Source organism: Pipistrellus kuhlii, unplaced genomic scaffold (assembly GCF_014108245.1).
Source record: "Pipistrellus kuhlii isolate mPipKuh1 unplaced genomic scaffold, mPipKuh1.p scaffold_m20_p_6, whole genome shotgun sequence".
Taxonomy (NCBI): domain Eukaryota; kingdom Metazoa; phylum Chordata; class Mammalia; order Chiroptera; family Vespertilionidae; genus Pipistrellus; species Pipistrellus kuhlii.
Genome location: NW_023425562.1, coordinates 46,732,598 through 46,747,111, shown reverse-complemented (window position 1 = coordinate 46,747,111; position 14,514 = coordinate 46,732,598). Strand labels below are relative to the sequence as shown.

General features: G+C 40.0%; 1 protein-coding gene across 23 annotated transcripts in view; it reads left to right on the top strand.

The window, feature by feature from the left end:
- NEDD4L (NEDD4 like E3 ubiquitin protein ligase) overlaps nt 1–14,514 on the top strand; it is a 294,560-nt gene that overhangs the window by 261,070 nt on the left and 18,976 nt on the right. For 14 of the 23 annotated variants that reach the window (XM_036419451.2, XM_045574929.1, XM_036419460.2 and 11 more), the window contains 6 exons: nt 88–146; nt 4,212–4,214; nt 7,514–7,579; nt 9,769–9,998; nt 11,458–11,579; nt 13,968–14,038. In XM_036419451.2, coding sequence (XP_036275344.1) covers nt 88–146; nt 4,212–4,214; nt 7,514–7,579; nt 9,769–9,998; nt 11,458–11,579; nt 13,968–14,038 — 551 coding nt within the window. Of the gene's footprint in view, nt 1–87; nt 147–3,364; nt 3,430–4,211; nt 4,215–7,513; nt 7,580–9,768; nt 9,999–11,457; nt 11,580–13,967; nt 14,039–14,514 lie in introns of those variants that run through there. The other 9 variants (XM_036419454.2, XM_045574928.1, XM_036419432.2 and 6 more) reach the window with 4 other exon arrangements.

Below are 14,514 nucleotides of genomic sequence, written 5' to 3'. Positions count from 1 at the left end.
GAAAACCAGAAATAATTATTCTAAAACATTTTTGACATAGAATATATTTCAACTAATATGCTGATTTTTTTTAATATTAATTTGCAGATAGCAAAATAACTCAGTGGGAAGACCCAAGACTGCAGAATCCAGCTATTACTGGCCCGGTCAGTATTCTGAAGTTCTGAATCTTCAGTGTAATATTTTGCTTGTATCAAAACACACATTTCTTGTATATTACTGCTCACCTTGGTGTAATTGAGTAATGTAACATTACTCCCATCTCCTCCTTATGGGAATTTCTTGGTGAGGTGCAACTACATTTGCCTTTTCATGTGGCTTTTATTATAAAGGAAAAGGAAATGATGTGATCATGGTAGCTAAACTAAACATTTTCTTTTCTCCATTATAAACGGATGGATTATAAGTGTAACAATCAACCCTGGCCGGTGTGGCTCAGTTGGTTGGAGCGTCGTCCTGTACACTGAAAGGTTGGGGGTTCGATTTCCAGTGGGGGCATGTACCGGGAAACAACTACTCGCTGTTTCTCTCATACATCCATGTCTCTGTGTGTCTCTCTGTTTCTATTTCTCTCTCTCCCTTTTTCTCCCTCTGAAAATCAGTAAAACATATCCTCAGATGAGGATCACAAACAATAATAAGTATTTTTAAAATAATAATAAAATATAAGTGAAACAATCAAATTGTCCTCTCTTCCTTTCTGTATGAGGCAAAGCCAGTCCTATATTTGCAGAGTTTTGTCATTTCTCTAGGCCAAGGGAAGTTCATGCATGCTAACAAAATCTAAGCTGTATTCTGAATCTCTTCCAGCGCTGAAACTCTGTAAAGGTTTGGGGGAGGTTGTCGCTAACCTCTGGAGCTGGCAGATAAGATAAGAATCTTTATCTCCGCTGACCCACTAACTTTCTCATAGTCCCTTCGTGTGTACCAGGTGGGAAAAGAACCAGTTCTGCCTTAGGTATGGTGCTGCCCCTTGAAACACTGCCCCACACTGTTTGTAAGGAAGAGTGAGAACCCCTGGTCACTCGGCAGAATGGACACTTGGTATCCAGCTCCTGGGTGGAGTTTGTAGAGTGGGGCCACGCTCATCTTATCAGCGGGGAATGTACTAGCACCTCGTGTCCGTGGTTATCAGAGTGCAAGGAGATGATTTGGAATTTCAGGAAAGATGCTGGAATCACAGAAGATGGAAAATGTGGGTTCTTTTAAAAACGGGAGGAAGTTACATTTATTATATTTTGAGCACTGAGCTAAGAGGCCAATGGGTATTTTTAAAATACTAATGTCATGGCTTTGATCTGATTCAATTCAATTTTTTTTTTATTATAAAGGTAAGTCCATTTGAAAACTTAAATGATATTAGAATGCAAGTGCACTTGATCCCCACCATCTTTTAATTACCTGTTGGATCTATTCATTCGATTTACTCTGCTGCTTTCTACAGTTTACAACGTGCCCAGTAATGCCTGGGTTAAAGCAGTCAATTACTTTTCCTCCATGGAGCTTACCAAATGCCTGTCATTCTACCACGGCTTTCATTTCCATTTATTCGTAATCACACTAAGTTGTTAGAATAGAATTTTCTCTTCTCCATCATGAGCAATAGGTAAAGTCAGTAAACAGAGCTGTTTTCAATTATCAGAAGACTTTTAACATAATATTTCTCAGTCTTTTTCAAATCTTTTTTATTGTTTATTGATCATCTACATTCACTCAAGCACATAGTCTTGTTACTATTGGAAATTAGCATTTGCCCCTAAGAGTGATCTTATTTCCTTGTTTTCCTTAAAGAGGTTAGTTTACTCTTATTATTACTAGTGTTATTTCTTTGAATAAGAAGAGTATGCTTATTTAGGTAATTATCAACTTAGTATAGACATTTGGCTTTTGTCATCATTTAATTCCAAATATTTGGTCATTTCCATAGATTTTTCTCCTTGGCTTTTAAGTTATTTGAAATATGCTTTTTAGTTTCTAAAACTATGGAGAATTTTTGCCTGTTTCTTATTGATTTCTAATTGTATTACATATGGTCAGAGAATATTGAGTATGGAATATTGATTGGAGGCTTGGCCATTTTTTGGTAAATGTTTTTTTGAGTTTGAAAAGAACTGTTTTCTGTCTTTCTTGGGTATAGACCAGTTCTTTATATATGTATACCATTAATTCAAGCCTGTGGTGTTCAAATTATCCATTTGGATTTCTACTGTTTTTCTGGCTGTTTTATCTAACCAAGATGGCCATGTCAAACTCCCACTGTGACTGGCTTTGTCAGCCATTACATTCATTTCTCTCCGTTAGTATTTGTCTAGGACATAATTTTCTGTCTCTTGCTATGTTTTTTCTTTTCTTACCTTTTATTAGATTGATAATGTACACTTTGTTTTCTTTCATTTTTTAATACTTGCTTGGAAGTTGTATTTTCTATTTCAGTTCTCTTCGTGCTCACATTAAAATTTTTAACTGATGTAATTCACTTAATATCAAAATTAATCACTCTCTACTCTCCTCCTGGACAATATAGGACTTTAGGGAACGTTAGTGCCATTCTTCCCACTCCCGTTTCTCATTGTTCAGTGGAGTTTTAAAACTACCTTGTGTTTAGCCCTGGCTGGGTGGCTTAGTTGGTTGGAATGTCATCCCGTACACCAAAAGTTAGCAGTTCGATCCCCAGATCCCTCCTTCCCTCTCCCTCTCCAGTCCCTTTCCTCCCTCCCTCCCTCTCCTCTCTCTTTTTTTTCCTCTCCATCTCTCTCCCGTTGCCTCCTTCCCTTACTCCCTCTAAAAATCCAGGATTTAAAAAACAACTACCTTGTCTTTAAACTTTCCAAATTCTCATTAGTATTTTATCTTTACTTTTTTAAATAGTCAATGCTTACTTAATTTTACTTAGATGTAAACATATTTCTTCACCCACCACTAATTTTTACATTCCTTTTTTTCTACATTAAGTTTTGTTCTTATGACATAATTCTCAAAGTGTGGTCTACGGATCAGTGTCATCCAGAAACTTGTTAGAAATGCAGATGGGGGGCCCCATCCCAGACCTACTGGAAACCAGAAACTTTGGGAGTGGGCCCAGCAATCTGTCTTTTAACAAACCCTCCCAGGGATTTTGGAGTTCACCCAAGTTCTAGAACTTCTGCTCTAACAGCAACTTCAGTGGAAGCCTGAGTGGTCAACTTGCTTAGTCTGAGAGGACTTATTTGACCACTCTGTGAAATGATAGATTAGCTCATTCATTATAAAATCTTGGTTAACAATTACTTTTCTTCATTTCTTTGGAGATATTTTTTCATATCTTCTGGTCTTCTTAACTGATGATGAGAAGTTGTCGATCAAATTACGATATCTGTTTTTATAGGTAACTCTATTTGGTGATTTTGCATTTTTCTCTGTGTCTTTGATGTTCTGCAAGTTTACTGAATTAAAGGGTGGGTTTTTAAAAATTAATTCTGCTTTGAACTCATTGTGGTTCTTCAATATGGGGACCATGTCTTTTCTTCATTCTGGAAAATTCTCAGCAGTTATTTCTTTACATGTTGCATCTTTCACTTTCTTTCAAAATATCTGTATCAGTAACTATTGAGTAATTGATTCAATTTCACAACTCTCTTGTCTCTTAGCTTTTACATTTCTACCTCTCTTTGTTGTTGTATTTAATGGGCTCAGCTCTTTCAGTTAAGCCTTTCTTAAACCCTTTATATAATCTACTCTTTATCAGTTCACTTTCTCTATTATTTTAGTGACTATTTAACTGCTCAAACTTCTGTTTGCTCTTTTTAAATTTGCTTAGTCTTTTTAGCTATTTTTCTGTCCTGTTCTCTTATTTATTTATTTTTATTGATACTTCCAACTCTTTAATCATTCTTAAATAATCATTCTTATTTATAGACTTTTCCAGATTATCCTATTAACTCTGGTCCCAGGAACATAAACTATCCTCAGATGTTATATCTGTAGACTCTCCTCAATGGTAGTTTATTACCTAGTTCCATTTATAATTTGTGTGTATGTTCATCTTCATTTTTTTTTCACATGGGGCTTTTAAAAGTTCCGGCCTGTATTTTCTGTTAACTACTTAGCTTGGGATCATTAACCCCCAGTTACCATAACTGTGGATTTCATACCCACTTTGGTGTAGCCTTGGAGTATGAATTTATTACAGGTCTGTTTCTTTTTCTTTTTCTTCCATTTATGGTCCTGGACAGAAGGTAAGCTTCTTTGCAACTTTCCTGGGCCAGTGGGTAGAGTTTTCTTGTCCCCTTTTCAGATGCAAGTTTTTAGCAGGGAACTCTATTCTGACTGCCTAGGTCATGCAGACTGTTGGCCAAGTCTGTTTCCCCATGTGAGGGTTAAAACCCAAGCCCCAGTACCAGTGTCTAGGTCTAGTGCCCACTTATTTCTCTATTTTGAGTCTTTCTGTTTATCTGGTACCTAGAATTTCTCTTTTTCCCCAAGTTTTAAAAATATATGTTATGGGGGAGGGAACCTTTTCTGTGTCCGCCAGCACACATTACTGTACGTCAATACGCTGTCTGTATAGCAAACATCACCATTGAAGGCATTTGTAAAGTGCTCTCCATGCTTGCTGCTCTTATGAGTATTATCTTGTGCTTGTGTGACACTTTGTACTTTTATGAGAACTTTATAATCAGCTGCTTTGACACTCTCAGCCATCCCCTCCGGGGGATAGGGAAGATACTGTATTCCCAGTTTGTCAGAAAATCAGAAAGCAAATTGTGTTGCCAAAACTTACAGCAAATGTGAGACTCGGGACTAAAGCCCCAGTTGTGCCTCACCAGTGTCCCCAGGCCAGACATGAGCCTTTCTTGACAGAAGACTCCAGAACCGACTGGACGGTAATGACATGAAAACATGTGGAACCATCTTACACACTAAGTCAGGTTCTCCTTTTGCTCAAAAGAGAAAGCATATGTGATGCTGAGCAAAGGGGCCTGTGATTATTTTTAAATAGGCGTATCTTAAAGGTTAAATTATATGTAAGAAAATAAGTTATCATATTTTCAAAAGAGAATAAATAATTTGGCCAAAACAAGAAATACATGACACATACATTCTGTTCAGAAGCTGCATCTAGGGACATCTTTGTCCTATGACATTGTTGGGATCTTTTCAGGAGGAGGTGATAAAAACCTCCTCTCCTTATTCCATTATCAGAACTACCTCTAGATGGAGGAGGATAATGGTTTTTCAACCCTCATGCATCATTCCACTCAAGAAGTAAGGCCAGAAATATCCCAGCATCTTACTTCCACCCACTTCTAGTCAGCACCTACCATGTTATAAGTCAGACATCACAGGTTAGGGGCAATTTGCATTAAGTTCCATGGGAAATTTGTCCTTTAAGACTATTGAACTTTACAAGGATGAAAGTGCAAGGCTTTTCTCAATGGTTTCAAGGAGGGACCAAAACAAAGAATAATTGCTGGGAATCATAGATTCTTAGAAGTGGAAGGACCTTAAAGTTCATCTCATCAAATCCTCCTGCGTAACTGGGAAGTAGTGCCATCAAGGAGAGGTTGTCATGGAGCTAGCTGGCAGGAGTTTGTCCTAGAAGTCAGGTTTTCTAAAGCTGGCACGGGATAATGAAAGGAAATCCATTTTAGGTTATTTCCCCTATATCACAGTTAATCATAGAACATCAACCAACACTTTGCCTTCTCAAGGCTTTGCACCCATTATCCCTGTCAAAATTTGTTCCTCCGGTCACTGGTTTCTGCTCAGGTATCCCTTTCTCAGAACTGCCTTTACTGACCACCTCATATAAAATAGGCTCCCAGGAACCCTATCATTTTTTTCTCATAGTGTTTATCACTACTTACTCACTCATTTCTTATTACCTATTGCTCCTAATTGTTTGTAATCTCCAGAAGAGAATAGGGAAAGAACTCCTTGGTTGATGTACCATTATTTCCCTAGCACCTAAAATGCCTGGCACAGACTAAATGCTCAAGAAATGCCTGTTGAATGGATTAGCAAATGAACCACCAAAGAATGAATAAATAAACTGGATAGAAAAAGGTTTGTTATGGGACATAGTATTGGTAGAGCAAACAACATCATAATGTCTTTATTGGCTTAATTCACAATATTGTCTCATTTTTCTTATACTAGTAGTTGTCCAGATAGTGACAAAGTTTCTACCTTTTCTAGAATAAGGATTCACACACGATTTCATCAGACTAAACACTTCCTAGAGTAAATATGATATGTGTTCAAATCCAGTGTTCAGTGGAAAAGCAAATGAAGAGTGGATTGAAAACTAAGACCATATGTAGTATAAATTGTCTTAAGTTATATCAATATGATGTCTGTTGCTCTTGAATTACAAAGCAAAACACTGGCATGATCAGTGTTTGCTATGACTGGTAATATGTTTTTGTTTTGGCTGAGTTATTTGTGTGATTGTGTTAAAAACAGTAGAAAGGAGGGGAGGCTTATGTTTTTCATTTCTCCTCTTTCTGGTCGAGAATAAGAAGGTGAAGGTAGAAGGTTTGGAGTCTGGAGACACTTTTCTAAGGATCAGTATATTTTATTAACTTAGCCCCAAATTATATCAGCAGAAATATTCTTGCCCGAATGCACACTATTTGCCAAAAAAGCTATGAGTCTTCCGAATTTGAGGCTGTCATAGTTATGTCTATGTATATGCAAAAGCCAGTCCTCTCTGCTTCATAAAAAATAAAAAAGTAAAAAAAAGTAAGCCTTTTCAATAGTCTGAAGTCAGGACTCTGGCTATTGTACTTTATAACATAGAAGTAGAGAAGATTTAAATGACTGTATTAAAATGTTATTTGCCTAAAGAGATTCCAGAATCTTTGAGTAATGATAGTTGAAGTTACCGAGCTCATTCCTGTGATACCATAACTCTGCTTCACAGATAAGGCATTAAGATGTAAAAAAAAAAAAAAAAAAAATCCTCACCCAAGACTACTTACTAAATAGTAAGAGGCAAACCTTCTGACCCCCAAATGGGAGACTTTTCCTGAGTGCTCTCTACCTGGTCTTACAGTCCTTGATCAGAATGTCAGTCCAGTTGCCTTTCTGCTCATTACATTTCCTCCCAAAGATTTTTAAAAGCAGGATTAGTCTTTTCAAAATGACAGTAGAGGTCATTGGGGTTCTATGTTAAAATGTCATAGCCAACTCTTACCTCAATGACAGGAGAAAAATAAAGATTACACCCTGACTCATATCCAGACATAAGTCACATTGGAAAGTGTATTTTATGTAGTGTATCCATAAATGACTTCTTGAAAATCAGCATAGCTGTTTTCAGGGGTGAAAGCCCTACTCAGTGCTGATTTTCCTTAATCATTTCTAGAACTTTCCCATGTTCTCTGTACATAGGCATGTTAATTTCAATGATAATATGGAGAATGAGAATTTTAAGGTGTATGATTAATGAAGTTCTCTGAATGTTGGCTCAGTTTACAAAAAGTTGCAAGTGTTATTCCCCCTCATTTACATTTACAAATTTATCTTCTAGGCGGTTCCTTACTCCAGAGAATTTAAGCAGAAATATGACTACTTTAGGAAGAAATTAAAGAAACCTGTGAGTAACATGTCTTCCAAAAATGCTGTTTTAGTCCTTTGTAAATTACCAAAGTTACTTCAGTGCAAGCAACTTGTTACTTTTCTGTGTGTACTAAGAATATAAACTTCTTATTTTTACTGCACTTTGATCCACCTCGATCTTCCACCTGAATTTTCTTTTTAACAGAAATGGTAAGTGAAGATTGGCTAGTATTACATATCAAATCACCTGAAGGGTAATTTCTTATGTAATACGTAAAAAGATAGAAATTGTTTGATGGGAAATGGAATAATTTGGACCTAGTTGAAAAATTCAGAGAAGCCTATGCAGTTGTTAGGGTTACCCTATTTAATAAAACCTAGATCCTAGTTAGAAAAATGTTCAAGCCCTTCCCTTTAAATTCAGAAGTATAATTTTAATTATACTACTTACTACAGTACGATTTATAATATTTGATTATATTTGGCATGTTAAGACCAAGTGTAATTTTCAAATGAAAATTCTCATTGGGAAATGCTATACAATTTTTACAAAACTGAGAAACCCAATAATGTTTTCCACAGGCAATGATTTAAATCACAATATTTTCTACTGACACATCATCCCAAATTTTTCAATATAGGTTTTCTGTTTTACTTTGTTATTTCATTTCTGTGATACAAGTTTTACCAGTTTTCTTCTCCATTTGTGCATTTACTGTTTGTTTGGGGTTTGGGATGTTTTCTCTTTTTTGGTGTCACCATTTCTCGGCAGCTTCTTACTGGGGAAAGACCCTCACTCAGGTCTCCCCAGTTTGCCTGTGCTGCATCACTGTCTCCCCTGCTCCAGTCCTCAGTCAGAGCCTCACTTTTGAGGCATTTGCTCTGGGTGAGGCACTGGGGACAGAGATGCAAGAGACAGTCTCTGCCTCCGGAGCACTTAGGAGTTCTGCCCTCCCTTCCAACATCCTCATACAACTAGCTCTTTGATGACTGCTTTTTGAAATGATTCAAATTTAAACTCATAAAATCCCCAGTTTCTCTGTGAGTCACCTGCATTCTCCCAGTCATAAGGGGTGACTTTAGGGACTTCACGCTGTGTCATTCCAGGTGGCACTTTCACTAAATGCAAATCCGTTTTATGGCAAAGCTGCCCCATCCCTCATTTTTCCAGGAAGCAGTTATAACCTGCCAAGTACTTTTTTTGGTTTTCATATTTATTAACTACTGAGGCCCACTGCATGAAATTCGTGCCGCGGGGGGGGGGGGGAAGGATTTCCTTAGCCCAGCCTGTACTTTCTCCAATTTGGGACCCCTCAGGGGATGTCCAACTGCCAGTTAAGGCCTGGTTGCCCCTAACTGCCCCCATTGCTGTCCAGGTGGCTCATAACTGCCCCCTTCCTGCCACCCTGGTTGCTCCTAATTGCCCCTCCCCCCCTGCCAGCATTGTCACCCCTTACTGCCCCCCCCCCCCCCCCCGCAGGTCTGGACGCTCCCCACACACACAGTGGCCTAGTTACCCCTCACTGCCCCCCCCCACTCCCAACTGCCCTCCTCTGCTGGCCTGATCACCCCTAACTGCCCCCCCCCCCCCGCCAGCCTGGTCACCCCACGCAGCCTGCTTGTACACTTGTTTGGTCGTCCCTCACTAACCCCCCTGCCAGCCTGGTTGTAGGCAGCCATCTTAGGAGGGTGTGAAGATCAATTTGCGTATTACCTCTTTATTATATAGGATGGCCTGTGGGATGCTTTCCCACAACTTGGCATGATAACCAGGGGCCCACTCCCCATGGTAGCAGAATCAGCGTGTGGACCATAACTACCAGCTGGAGTTGAGCATGCTCCCATCCTGGCCAGGTGGAGACTATTGTGGATTTTGATTGCCTGGACTGAAGTCACTTCCTTTGACAGAAACAGTATATACAGTTAACCATATCTCAGTTGCTGCTGGGCAGATAAGCACCCCACAATTGTTCATTAACGGGAGGATGACTGCTCAGCAGACATTCTTCTACAGCACATGCGGCCAGCTCAGTCTGACAGCTGCTGGTGGCCACTGTGTGTCTCAGTTAGGCTTTCTGACTGTGCAAAGAAACCTCCATAAGAGGGAGACGCCCAGTTGGAACCATTCATCCCAGCTTGTTTATTTGCAGGCTGCCATCATTTCTCTCCTGTGAAGTAAGGTGCGTATGTAGTGTATGATTATGTGATTTTTTTTCTTTTGTGTAGGCTGATATTCCAAATAGGTTTGAAATGAAACTTCACAGAAATAACATTTTTGAAGAGTCCTATCGGAGGATCATGTCTGTGAAAAGACCAGATGTCCTAAAAGCTAGACTGTGGATTGAATTTGAATCAGAGAAAGGCCTTGATTATGGGGGTGTGGCCAGAGAATGGTTCTTCTTATTGTCCAAAGAGATGTTCAACCCCTACTATGGTCTCTTCGAATACTCTGCAACGTAAGTATATGGAGCAAATTCAGAACGTGTGCCACTAAAACAGTTTTATTCTTGACAGTTTTGAAATGAGCCACTTATGAAAGAGTAAGTGGCTCACTTATTTGAAATTAATTAACACTGCTGTCTTTCAGTCCCCACTCCCCTCCACCACCAACCCACACACCCCATAAGTTAGAACAAGTTCTGACTCTACCTGTTGAGATAATGTACTCTGAACACCGTAAAATGATTTTTCTCTTGTCTGTTGGGTTCACTTAATTGAAATTGAAAGTGTGCTCAGTACTTACGGTAAGGAACAAGAGGCAATTTTCAGTCATAATGTTAGGTTAATTAAGGAGAATTTGTCACTGTCAGAATTCAGATAGTCATTGTTTTCTCACAGACAAAATTAGTTTCTGAAAGAACACTAGTTAAAGGCAAGTTATGATGACTTTGAGGAGGACCTATTTTTCAGGCTCCAAAGGAAGAACCAGATTCCCTGGGCTTAGGACTTCATCGTTGCCAGGCATGGGATCTATAGACTCAGCTGCTTTCTCAGGACTCCACCATGGCCTGCTTATCAGGCCACCCGCTCCTCCTGCAGGGTGTGGACCCAAGTACCTGTAGGCTAGTTGTTGGCCTTGCCAAAAGGCAGCCTTGCTCTAAGGGACACCGGTTCTTCCACATTTCCCGCTCTCTCCTGGGGCTCTGTTGGAAATCAGACTCAGGATCCTGCCCAGTTGTTCTAGCCAAGAATCGCCCAGCTTGCTTATTGTTTTCCCATGAAAAAGCTCACTATGTAGAATTGATTACAAAAATTGAAGTGGCAGGCAGGACAGCGGGGGAGAAGGGAGCAGGATCCTCATCTCTCAGATCCCCTAAAAGAATCTGTCTATGGATCCTACTTGGAAAACCATGATCCTCATGATTTTGAGACCAGAGACGGACATGTAAACATTTTTGTGGTTTATAGTGTTAAGACAGCACATGCTGTTACCAATGCCCTTGGAGCTGTCAGGGCCCAGCAGCGGTGGTCAGAGCAAACATTGGGCCTGGGGGGGAAATGTTGGTCTCCAAATAAATGCCTCTCGAAGGAACAAACCCTCCTCCTCAGAATCTGAAGTAAATCCATCATTGCAGTCCGTGCATGATCCCTTTATTATGTGGTAATTCCCACCTTCCCAAATACTTGGCTGAACAATATGCAATTGACATTTTTGTAAATCAAAAAATTAGTAAAATGTCCACACTCTCTTACGGTTTAACTTACAAAGGGCATGTGCACCAGCTCCATGAGACCTCAGTCGTTGATGACAGAAAGAGGCTAACTAAATGGTAAGTCCCATTCTCTAGCTCATGCCTTTCCCCATCAGGAGCAGAGTACCATAAAAGCTAATGACAGGCAGCAAAGAAAGATGCAAAAGTTTGTGTTTCTTCTTTAAAAATGTGATTGGGATTTTTCTCTCTCTTCTTCCCCAAGGGACAACTACACACTTCAGATCAACCCCAATTCAGGCCTCTGTAATGAAGACCATTTGTCCTATTTCACTTTTATTGGAAGAGTGGCTGGTCTGGCAGTATTTCATGGGAAACTTTTAGATGGTAAGTTATTAAAAAGTTTTGAAGTCATCAAAATAGGACAGTGTTATTTATGGCTCCTTATTAGGTGACTCATCTTTCCCATCACAGATGTTAAGCAAAAGCTCAACTGATTCTGTGTAATTCAATTATTTTTATGTTTTGCCTGTAATTGAGGTGTTTTTCACCGGTGTCATCTTAATGTGAGCACTGACAGTATAATGTCTACACACAGTTTAAAAAATTTTTTACAAAACAAACAAGTGTGAAGCACAGAACATTCTGTGATTATGTGTTTTCTGCTTTTAAGAACAACTTGTAATTTTTTTAGGGAGAGCTAGATTTGGTGACAGATGGAAAAGCTAAATGAAAAGTTAATCAAAATTATCAGATTCATCTCTATTCTGTTGTTTCAAATTGTTATTTTATTTGAATGTGAAGAGACTGTAAATATATATTATTTTTATTTGAATGGTAAGAGACTGTCAGTAATGTTATGCTGAGCTAAGACCTTGACTCACAAATGGCACAAAGTAATCTCATTCTTATTTAAAACATGTAAGCCATGGAATAATCTCAGGGTCCTTTGTAAATTAGAAGTCAGACCCCTCCCCTGTCGTATCTATTAGGCTTGTAATAGAGACTTCTTATGGATTTGGTCACTTCCAAAACATTGCCCTTGAGAAAGGACACTATTTAAATCATTGAAGGGGAATTAAAAATATTTTTGAAAGATTTGGGAATAAAATTGTTGAGGATAGAAGAGAGAATAAGATTGGAGATTGGCATTACAGCTACTGTAGAGAGAGGTCCAGAGAAGTAATGTTAATTGCTTCTGTGGAACCTTAGCTATTCCAGTAAATAATTGATGGACCCTCTGTACTTCATCCTTCAATACATTTTTACTGGTATTTGCTGGCTGATTTTGATCCTCTGATTTCAGTGTTTTTACTTGGGGGAAATAAGCACTTTTTTTTTTTTTCATGGAAAAGAAACTGCACTCTTTCCATATATGTACGTTATGTGAATATATTTTAATTTGCTACCCTAGCATTGTGCCATAGATTATTTCAGCTGTTCAAATTCACTTCATCCTTTTCTTAGAAGGTCAGTCTGTACACCTTCTGCCAAGTGAGAGCACATCATTAGTGGCTGTGGGGAAATAGATATGATCCCGACTCTGAACAAGCAAAAAGCAGAAGACTCACAGTGACAGAGTCCAATCAGAAGGGTCATAGGGGGTCCAACAATGAGATGAGGAAACCCAGATTTGCCTGGAGGACCAGGAGCACTTCAACCAAGATTAGGCCCAGTTTGCGAGGCGGGTGGGATTTGAACAGTTAGAAGCCTGGACCATTTCAGAAGAGCAAGTACTGGCTGAGTCAAGGCTCATGGAGGGAGTAATGGAAAACAGCAGGAACAGTGGGGCAATCAAGAACATTACTGCCAAAGGTGATACCAGTGCATGTGAGGAATTGCAGAATTGAGGACCAGAATGCCCTTAAAAATGCAAATGCCCCTGTAGGCAGAGCACACACACGCCACAGCCAGCCCACACTCCCTTGTATCGGCTTCATCCTCTGCCTCCCGAGACACCGAAGGTGTTTGAGTCTGCAGCCTAGGGCCACCCTGAGCCAGTGTGAATAGGAATATGCTGCAGAGGGTTGGTGACTGATTAGATGGGGGTGAAGGCTGCAGTTTCAACACCCCAGTGAGGAGGCATGTGATGCTGACCTGCCTGTGGACAGGTGGATTGGGGGGCCCTGCAGGACACCTGTGTGATGGTGTCCTCACTGCCATTGCCTCATTCTGCCCTGGAAGATTGCAAAGCCTCCTTAGTGATCTCCCTCATGTCCTCTTGTCCCTTCCTGCTTTTCCTCCATGCCTGCCCCAGGAGTGGTCCTGATGTGCAGATGGAATCACCTGGCCTTCCAGTGACTGCCCTCATTCAGGCAGCAGCCCAAACTGCCACACCCCCCACACAGGCTGCCCACTCTCAGTCCCTTCTCTGGCCTGTCCTCCCCAGGACACCTTGTGCTTCCGCCCTGACAGACCACTTACAAGTCCTGATCTTGTCCCTCTGCTTAGAGTGCCCTCTGTTCCCTATTCACGATTCTTGTTTACACTGAAAATTCTTACCAGGCCTTGAGGCTTATTTGTCACCCCCACGAGCCTTTTTGACCCCTTTCTGCTGTACTACTTTTACAAGTATAACTATCCTCCTTACTCCCCACCCCTCCATAAAAACAAACCACCAGGCCCTGGTCTTCTGGTTACAGATACTACAAAAAGTCTTTGATTGTCCTGTCCTGCTCTCTCATTCAAATTGAAGGCAGGTTCAGCTTGTATTTCATTTCTGTTGCACAGTAATATCAATGACTTGAAACTAATCCTGTTTTCATCCTGTTTTAGGTTTCTTCATTAGACCATTTTACAAAATGATGCTGGGAAAGCAGATAACTCTGAATGACATGGAATCAGTGGTGAGTGAACGCAGATCCTCCCACTGAGTGTCATAGGCCATGTGGGTCTCACAGATGAGTGTCTCCATGCAGTGTCAATAATAGGGACCATTTAATTGTTCAGGAGTTTAATTGATCTCCTGATTTTCTAATAAGCAAATTATGGTTTCCAATAAGTAGAAGCATGGTTGTTGAGTTGGATACACCCAAACCTCAGTTACTTCTGCTTACCTGGGACTGGTGTGACCAGCTTAAATCCCAAGGTCACCTGGAGACCTCATGGCAGCGCTTGTTTTCCATTGAAAACTGCTAATACTGAACATTTAGAGACTCATCTGCTATTCCTGTTTTCTGACCTCAGGAAATGGCGAGGGCACAAGCCAAAGCAGTTAATACAGGGAAGAGTACATACAGTCGCTCTAGGTGTGGAGGGGGTGAGTAACTAAGTGGGGAGTAATAAACAAGTTAGGAAATGAATGCTTTGAGAAGTTTTTTGA